Raw genomic sequence first — 9,931 nt, 5'->3', positions numbered from 1 at the left:
TGTACCACAGTTCAAGTCAATCAGACCTATGGTTCATGAGGAGAAGATTTTTGTAGTTTTGGACAAATTTTCACTGTAGGGGGAAATCTATCATGGCGGACATTATGTGTCCCAATGGCTTTTTTGTTCCCCATGAGAAATAAGATATGTATACCAATCTTCAGACATGTTGGACTTATGGGGCTGCGGGAAAATCACGTAGACTTTGGGCGTGGCCTGTAGCGCCACCTATGGGCTCACGTGGGCCATTTGTGGTATTGCAGCTATTCCTGGCCTGTAGCATCAATGTGGCAAATTTAAAACTTTTTACTATTCTGATCTAGTTATTGGGCACTTTAGGGAGATAAGGAGAATAATAATAATAATCATTAAGAAGAAGAAGAAGAAGAAGAAGAAGAAGAAGAAGAAGAAGAAGAAGATTACTAACAATAACAATAGGTTTCCTCCTGACGGAGGAATCCTAACAACAACAACAACAACAACAACAATAATAATAATCGTTTCCGTATTTAGGGCAATTGTAAAGTTTCATTCAGCGTAACCTGGCAACATTAGGGCAGTGGGCGGGGCGTAACAGTAAAGTTACCGAGCCGGTCTGAAAATGAAAGAGATGGCACAGATGTGATGAAATCCGCGGAGATGGCGGTCGTAGCAGTGTCTCTGTGCGTGCTGGTGGGGATCGTGTTTGTGTGTGAGATTGCGCGGAGAGCGACTCTGAACCTGCTCACCGGAAAGAGGCGAGATTGCGGAATATACGCAGCGGAGATCATTTCTACGATTCAGCTCTGCGCATGCTCTCACGAGTTGAAGCTGCTGTCCGAAGATGCACCCGAAATCGCCCTGAGCTTCACCTACGTTATAACAGTGGTCCACGCGCTGACGTTCCGCGGCGCAACCGGTAACCCCACCGCGACGCTCGAGCGCTACTGGTGCGACTCTCTGGGCGGCGCGTGCGCACTGCGGAGGACCGCGTGCCAGTTTGCAGCGGCCGTTGCGGCGGGTTTGGCCATGCGCCGCGCGTGGGCTCTCGGATTCTCGGATCTGCACGCGCGCCACGAGCGCTCCGGCTTCGCGTGCGCGAGTCCGCTCGCGAACGTGCATCTGCTGGAAGCCGTGGCCGTGGAGCTCGCGTGCGCCTTTGTTGTGCACGCCGTGGTGACGTTCACGCGCGGTGTGGAAGAGAAGTACAGAGTGCACGCTGTAGCCGCGGTGATCACGACAGTAGTGTATGCAGGTGTGTCTTTATCTAGTGCCCTTAGCGCAGAGTTCTAATTCAGTGAATTAATGAATGCCTTTTATTGTCACTATACACATGAACAATGAAATTAAGAGCCACTGCTTTTTCTTCCGTGCCAACATGTACATAAAATAAACAAGATAGAATAAAATAAAATTCAAGCACAGTACAGAACAGCACGCTAATTAATTCCCAAAATGCATTGCAGTTTTGCAGTGTATAATGTCTAATGTAGGTCTATGTCCAGCTCATCTGAAGCGTTTTCAATGATTTTTCTGTGGGCAGTTAAATGCAATTCTTGCTCATAAACCCTTAATGTGGTTATTATGAGCAGGGAATGTAAAAAGCTGCAGTGCATGATGGTTACAGAACCAGAAATGGCTAATAATCAATAAACACTTACATATGGACTGTACTGTAGCCTACATTTCAATAATAAACGAGCAGGATGTGCTGTTATAGGAAAACAACCAATCACACACTGCCATGTTCTTGATTATCTTCCTGTAACACATCCTGTCAAACATTCAAAACATTTATTATGAGCATGCTCCAAAAGTGATGGATTCCTCGTACACGACAGCAATTTGCCAATTGATTACATTCATTAAAGAGCAACATGTCAGGGTTTTTTTTTTATCCGGTTATAGTTACATTTTATGTTGTGGAACATGTGCAAGAAGTTAATAAGTCAAAATTAAAATAATAATAATAATAATAATAATAAATGCAGGTTGTCATGTTATAGAGAAATCTCAACACAAACACAAACTCCTCAGTCCTGAAGACTTTCCTGTGGTGGAGAACTTGCTGTCACAAAGCGCAGGTACCTGAGACTCCTTCCATAAATGATAAATAACCATGTTAAATAAACATTTATGGAACCGCTATCAGAGTCGTACTGTTATGGAAAATTCATTAACACCGTTAGAGGATTCAACAGCACTGTTGTATAACATTGTAATAACAACATGCATAACCCTGTATGCTCGGGCTTTTTTGATTGACTGTCTTGTTAAAACAAGAAGCCCAACTTTGATCGTGTGTGTCGTGCGAGTAGTCGTGGAAATTAGACAACACTCGCAGACTCGTCCTCTGAGGTGAAAAAGGTTTATTACCGAAAGCTGGTTAATACAGGATAGAATACAGCAGGATAGAATAATGAGAGTGCTCTGAGGTGCTTGTGCTGAACATCTACTATATATATGAAACGCAGAGCATGACACTTCTGTGTACCGATAAGAAGCGGTTTGAGGCAGTTCAAACAGGCTTTGTTTTAGGGTCTTTGAAAATTCGCAGACGAACCTTGAACAGAAGAACATGTTGTGTCTCTGTAAGCAGATAAACATTCTGTACTGATATGACATGGCCTTCTTAGGCACTCTCCTCTGATGAACATGAACAGAACAAGAACAAAAGTATTACAAAGTAAAAATGTAAAATTTTCCTAACAGAGTTCAACACACAGGACAATTCCGCACGTGCAATCCGCTTCCAGATTCACTGCGCGTATGTTTCCAGTGTTAATGTGAAGATTCCATGAACGGCCCACTCTGGTGGTATTACTGACTTTATCGAGGTGTTGCGGTTTCTCTGTCGATGTTGCAGAGCCGATGCGACTTTGGTTTCTGTTTGATCCTAATTGTCATTATAGTCCAGCGCGTTATATCTGAGGCCAATGTAAACATTCCTGAGGCTTTTGTCTTGTTCCTACTGTCACTAACTCAATTGTTACATGCTAGCTGGCTAAATCTTTATGCTGCATTCGCGTGCGAGTGGATATAACAAGTCTACACACCCCATGTTAAAATGGCAGGCTTTTGTGATGTAAAATAAATGAATAAATAAAATGAAAGCAAGATAAATCATGTCAGAACTTTTTCAACCTTTAATGTAAAATAGCAAACTATAAAAATGAAGTGAAAAACAATCAGAAACAAAACAATTTTTTTTTACCCGGTTGCATAAGTGTGCACACCCCTAAACTAATACTTTATTGAAGCACCTTTTGATTTTATTATAGCGCTTAGTCTTTTTAGGTTAGAATCTATTAGCGTGGCACTTCTTGAATTCTTGGTAATATTTTACAACTCGTTCTTGCAAAAATGTTCTAGACACATCAAGTTTGCGAGGGCGTCTCCCGTGCACAGCCGGCTTCAGGTCAGGTCATACATTTTCCATTGGATTCAGGTCTGGCCTCTAGTTGGTCAATCAGAAACACTGATCTTCTTTTGGTTAAGCCATTCCTTTGTTGATTTGGATGTATGCTTTGGGTCGTCGTTGTGCTGAAATTTGAAATTCTTTTTTTTTTTTTTTTTTATCTTCAGCTTACTAGAAGATGCCTGAAGGTGTTGCACCAAAATTGACTGGTATTTGGAGCTAATCGTGATTCCCAGCTCTTTGATTAAAAAACAAACAAACAAAAAAAACCCTGAAGCAAAGCAGCCCCAGAGTATGATGCTGCCACCACCATGCTTCATCATGGGTATGGTGTTCTTTAGGTGATGAGCTGTCTTGTTTTTTTTTGTGTGTGTATGTTTTTTTTTTTGTTTGTTTGTTTTTGCACCAAACATACCTTTTTGAATTATGGCCAAAATGTTCAGCTTGAAACATTCGAGTTCAAAGGAGAAAAAAAACCCCAACCATGTTCGTCTTTTGTTAGCAACAAGCTTATCAGCTGACTGTGATGAGCGATGTAAATTTAGCAAACCGTATAGTCCTTGTTATAGACTGAACCAGCTAGTATGTTGATTGATATAAAGCAAATACTATTACATACAACATAACTCGTTTAAAGATAAGAAGTGGTACTTTGTTTACTGCTGATTCTGTGAGCAGCCATGTTGATTTGATGTCACTTCCTGAGTTCAAAAGTAGGAATTCCGAGTACGAGCACCTAGTCGCTGTTCAGAAATAGCAAATTACGAACTTTAGTCAAACGCGGCATTCGCCTCAATCTTTAGAGAGCTTATGCAATGTGTCCATGTTTCCCAGTTGCCTAGCAACAATCCTCTTACAACTTTAACCACTAGAACGGCGAGCACATTGTTTGTTCGTCAGCCTACGTCAAATGTCACAAGTTCATTTCTTTATTTCTTTCTTTTGAGCAGGTTAAAGCTTTGTGATACTCTTGACAGAGGTAGGCAAGGCCGTGTTGAGAGCAGAACTGTGAGCGGTGGGGGTGCAAGGCCTGTTTTGGCAACACTGGAGTAGAGCTAACATGCGTAGTCGTCACTGCAGCCTTCTGTTTCTCGTTATTTCAGTCTGACCTGTGGTTCTCTTCAGGTGGCAGTACAACAGGAGCAGTGTTTAACCCGGCGCTGGCTCTCTCAGCACAGTTCCCCTGCAGCGGCAGCACATTTGCAAAGAACAGCCTCGTCTACTGGCTGGGACCGGTTTTAGGTAAGACACATACTTGCGTAATATTCATTATACGTTATCTCTTCTGTTAATTCTGTAAAACAGCTTATTGTACGTTTTTAATTCATTTGCAAGGGGATAATTACTGTGTAGTTGTATGCAGTCACAAATCAGTAGTTGTAGAAACGTCGACATGGTGCTGAAATGTTCGGCTGTGTTTCAGAACTGTTTTTGACACATGAATAGCAATAATATACTTAATATTTCAGATATTATCATTTCTGTGCAAGACAACCGATGTACCTTCATTACTACTGTTCTTAACCAGCCGATCCTGCAAACTGTTACCGCACCGAAGTTCTCTAACAGAGCGTCCTGAATCGTTTTATTCCTCTTATACCACAGCACTTTCTCTATAATTATACATTCGTATTTATTTATTACTATTGATCAGTTTACAGTTATGTTTAAGGATGTTAAACATCCACAATACAAATTAGTTCCAGTTATAACTTCGGTTATAGCAGCTCTAGGTAGAGTTAATAAAACAACAGCAACAAAAAAGCCCTCCATCCTGAACACTTTCCTCTGACTGTTACAAAGCTGGAGATTCCTTCCGAAAATGCAAAATAAAAAAATACCTCTCCTCACAGGAAACGTCACCATATCAACGTTTACACACGTTTTTTAAAAATCCGTTCACGTTGCATGTCCATCACACAATCCCTGTGTAAGCTGTTGCTATAGAAATGATATGGTGTTAAAACAAGCGCATTAATATAAACCTGCTGTCAGAGCTGCTTGTACAGGAAATGAATGATTCCTTCTGACCAATCAGAATAGAGGATGTAGTATTTTGATTTGGCTTAGCTAAAATGTAGCTTAGCTAAAAATTGCTTGAACATTGTTTATTATTTATAAAGTTTTTAAGAACGATACGTCACATTCCGTATGTACACTCACCGTCCAGTTTATAAGGAACGCCTGTACACCTGTACATTGATGCAGTTATCTAATCAGCCAATCACGTGGCAGGAGCACAATGCATAAAATCATGCAGATACAGGTCAAGAGCATCAGTTAATGTCCAAATCATACATCAGAATAGGGGAAAAAGTGTGATCTCTGTGTCTTTAATCGTGGCATGGATGTTGGTGCCCGATGGGCTGGTTTGAGTATTTTAGAAACTGCTGATCTCCTGGGATTTTTACACACACACACACACACACATACACACACACACACACAACAGTCTCTTGAGTTTACACAGAATGGTGCGGAAAAACAAAAAACATTGAGAGAGTGACAGTTCTGTGGGAAGAAAATGGCCATTGTTTTGAGCTGCCAGGAAGGATATATTAGAGACGGCCGATCCAATGATATATCCTGTCAATCAAAAGAGGGCGGGAAAACACATGGATTTCATGCTGTGTGTAAAGATGATGTCTCTTGTGTGGAATGACGACAAAACTGCAATTTGTAATCTCTGTAATCTCTGCGCTGCTAAAATTTGACACCGGAAGTGAGCAGCAGTGAAGCGGGAGTTTCGGCGTCGAGTCAATTTTTTTTTCCCCGCATTGCTCACATTGAATTCAAGCGCCAGTACACTGCTTAACGATTTAAATGAAGATGAGTTGATAAAAAAGTATATATTGCACAGAAAAATTTGTAGAGTAGTATATTTCATATCCAGTTAATGTTAATATGAGTTAATATCATCAAAAAATATATATATTAGGCCTATATATTACCAGCTTGATGTTCAGTGATGAAGTAGAAATGCTTTTGTTTGTGGTGAGTGAATGTGAGGTTTTTTAGAATTCAGTCTATGTTAATATGAATTAATAACATTCAATAAGTTAAGAAATCACATACTCACATAAGTTAATGTGAGTAATGTGTTTTCTGTTTCTGAGACCAGTTACTGTGAAACAACTTGTTGAAACGGAGAGAATAAAGTTTTTATTTGCATTTTTTTTCAGAATTGTGGAATTAATTATTATTCATTTAAAAGAAGGCGTAAAAGGCAGAACTAACGGTATCGGTATCGGCCGATATCACACTGAATAATCGGTTATCGGTATCGGCTGAGAAATTTAGTATCGGTGCATCTCTAATTTATATTTATATATATATATATATATATATATATATATATATATATATATATATATATATATATATATTTATATGCTCACTCACACGTTTTTAGTTTTTCGCACCATTCTGTGTAGATTGTGAGAATGTATTGAGTGTGAATCTCCTACGCGATCAGCTGTTTCTGAAATACTCACCAAGCCTGGGGAAGCCCACAGCTGAAGCCCCTGATGGAGCTGATGGAGAAAATCAGCCGATGGAAAATCAGCCCATCAGGCACCAACATCCATGCCACGCTCAAAATCACAGACTTTTTCTTCATACTGATGTTTGCTGTGAATATCAACTGAAGCTCATGACCTGCATCTGCATGATTTTTTGCATTGCACTGCTGCTGCATGATTGGCTGATTAGATAACTGCATCAATGTGCAGGTGTACTGTTCCTTATAAAGTGGCGGTGAGTGTATATCCTCAACTCTGGCACCCCCTTAGCCCTAAAATCTTTAGAAACACCACTGCTAGTTTTTTCTAATCTTTACTATAGGATTTTTAGAAGTTTCCATTGAGCTAATGCAAAAGTGAAAAAGCATGTACGCTGCTTTGCTGTACAAGTCTCTGCACCTTCTAGAGAGCAAAATAGTGCATCTTACAGGCTGTAATGCATGAGGCAGTAAAGCAGAAGTCTGTTTTTTCTTGTTTTGTGTGTGTGTGTGTGCAGGCGTGGCATGTTCTCTCCTGCTGTTTAATAAAGTCATTCTGGCTTTTACTGCAAAGAGCACAACTCATAAGGACCAGAACCTCCATGCTGTACAGAAGAAGAGAAACTAAACAAAACTGCAAGCGTGAACACGTACCGTCGGTCACGAGAAAGCTTTAAACGCTTTTTAATGTTTTAAAATGTTCATTTTTAAGACTATAAGTACAGTAAGGTACCTGTTTTATTAGTACCTGAAATAAGGGTTGGTTGAAATGGATTGTTTATTTTATTTTATTTTTTACTTAGTCTTACAGACATCCTGCAATGGTGAGAACGGTTAGGACGTATAAATGTGTATGTGTGTGTATATATATATATATATATTTATATATATACACACACACACACACACACATTTATACGTCCTAACTGTTCTCACCATATATATATATATGTAGATAGATATGTGAACACCTAAACATTTAACTACTGCTGTTATTTAGAAATCTAGACAATACAGAAAGAAAAAAACAACTGGAAATTGGCACAAACAACACACAATAGGTCAAAGAGATGAGATTTTGCAGGACTTTAATGCTTGGTGGAAAGAGGATATACGGGTCCGATGTCATATTGTGAGAGGTAAATCAGAAACTGTTACACGGTTAACATTACTTTATACCTAGACAGATGAAGTCATAAAAGCTTTATTTCTTATTTCCATGACTGATATCATCAGAGCAAAGAATGTTATGTCTGCCTTGTTTCGACAAACTACTGAAGCTTGTGTTTAAATAATATTCCGATCGCTTCATGGCTGCCGTTTTATAAAGCGTTGAATGTCGTCCTCTACGATAAGGAGGAAGTATGATTTGTACAACTTAGCCATAAGTAGATACTGTGAAGGATTATAAAACATTTACATATATGGTATTTGGCAGACGCCCTTATCCAGAGCAACTTGCATTTAATTTATTTATACAACTGAGGCATTCAGGGTTAAGGGTCTTGCGCAAGGGCCCAGCAGTGGAAGCTTGGCAATGCTGGGACTTGAAATTCTGATCAGTAACCACTGAGCCACTACTACCCGGTGCAACCAGAGTGAATTTCTTTCATACATATCCAGTCTTAATACATGATTTCAAGTACATCACTAAAAATATCTAAAAGTATACTAAACGCGCATCTCTGTAATGCAAATGCGACATTCCTGAAAGCAGAAATAGGTGATGAATATAAGCGTTAGGTTTAAGATTTGGTTGCTTCTTAGCATACAAGTAATTATTGCACTATTCCTTAAATAGCACTGATTATATTAATTATACGCACATTATTGCTGGAATTTCTGGCCAGGGATGAAAACTGCCAGTAGTTTGAGTTGAGAAAGTATAGTGAATATCTAACAAAGCACATTCCTAATGCTGCTGACATGTAGAAACTGGACAAAATAAGTTAGTCACTTCTCATTTTAATTCTAATGTCTTGCAATAAAGGAATGCCAATATAGAGCAAACATATCCCTGTGTTTTTATTACTGTCAGAGGTTTCGTTAGTGCTGCACTCGGGTTTAACTTCTCAAGAAAATGAAAGGCCGCCTACAGTGTGTGAAAGTTTGTGAACCCTTTATATTTATTTTTTAATAGATCTGCGTACATATGACCCTAAACTTCATATTTTCAAAGTCCTCAAAGTAGACAATTAAAGTAGAACCCGATTAAAAAAACGAGACAAATGTATTATACTTGGTCATGTATTTATTGAGGAAAATGATCCAATATTGCATATCTGTGAGTGGCGAAAGTTTGTGAACCTCTAGGATTAGGAGTTAATTTGAAGGTGAGATTAGAGTCAGGTGATTTCAATCAGTGGACGACAATCAGGTGTGAGTGAGTGGCCTGTTTTATTTAAAGAACAGGGATCTATATAAAATCACCACTGTCTTATTTTCACAACACATAGTTGTTGAAGTGTATCATGGGACGAACAAAGGAGATTTTTGAGGACCTCAGAAAAAGAGTTGTTGATGCTGATCAGGCTGGAAAAGATTACAAAACAATCTCTAAAGAGTTTGGACTCCACCAATCCACAGTCAGACAGATTGCGTACAATGGAGGAATTTAAGATCATTGTTACCCTCCCCAGTAGATATCAACCAACAAAGATCCCTCCAAGAGCAAGATGTGTAATAGTCCACGAGGTCACAAAGGAACCCAGGGTAACTTCTAAGCAACTAAATGCCTCTCTCACATTGGCTAATGTTAATGTTCATGAGTCCACCATCAGGAGAACACTGAACAACAATGGTGTGCATGGCAGGGTTGCATGGAGAGAAAAAAAAGAACATTGCTGCCCATCTGCAGTTTGCTAACAATCACATGGACAAGCCAGAAGACTATTGGGAAAATTCTGTTGTGAATAGATGTGACCTTAATCCAGTAGAAATGTTGAAGACCTGAAGCAAGCAGTTCATGTGAGGAAACCCACCCCAGAGTTGAAGCTGCTCTGTACTGAGGAACGGGCTAAAATTCCTCCAATCCG

The 9,931-nt window shown here is 39.5% G+C and overlaps 1 protein-coding gene across 1 annotated transcript; it reads left to right on the top strand.

The window, feature by feature from the left end:
• Nucleotides 1–558: 558 nt before the first annotated feature.
• Nucleotides 559–9,591, top strand: aqp11 (aquaporin 11). The gene is made up of 3 exons (XM_017466796.3): nt 559–1,234; nt 4,523–4,639; nt 7,415–9,591. The coding sequence occupies exons 1-3, from the start codon at nt 625–627 to the stop codon at nt 7,522–7,524; spliced, it is 837 nt and encodes a 278-aa protein (XP_017322285.1). The 5' UTR covers nt 559–624; the 3' UTR covers nt 7,525–9,591.
• Nucleotides 9,592–9,931: the final 340 nt, after the last annotated feature.

This window comes from Ictalurus punctatus, chromosome 4 (genome assembly GCF_001660625.3).
Source record: "Ictalurus punctatus breed USDA103 chromosome 4, Coco_2.0, whole genome shotgun sequence".
In the NCBI taxonomy this organism is placed as follows: Eukaryota; Metazoa; Chordata; class Actinopteri; order Siluriformes; family Ictaluridae; genus Ictalurus; species Ictalurus punctatus.
The sequence above is the reverse complement of the archived record's forward strand: the minus strand, read 5'-3'. Positions and strand labels throughout refer to the sequence as shown.

Bases quoted from the DNA above. Each gene is read 5' to 3' on its own strand.
- aqp11 (XM_017466796.3), top strand. From the start codon at position 625: ATGAAATCCGCGGAGATGGCGGTCGTAGCAGTGTCTCTGTGCGTGCTG. The intron at 1,235-4,522 runs GTGTGTCTTTAT...GGTTCTCTTCAG, and splicing joins CACGACAGTAGTGTATGCAG to GTGGCAGTACAACAGGAGCA. The intron at 4,640-7,414 runs GTAAGACACATA...GTGTGTGTGCAG, and splicing joins CTGGCTGGGACCGGTTTTAG to GCGTGGCATGTTCTCTCCTG.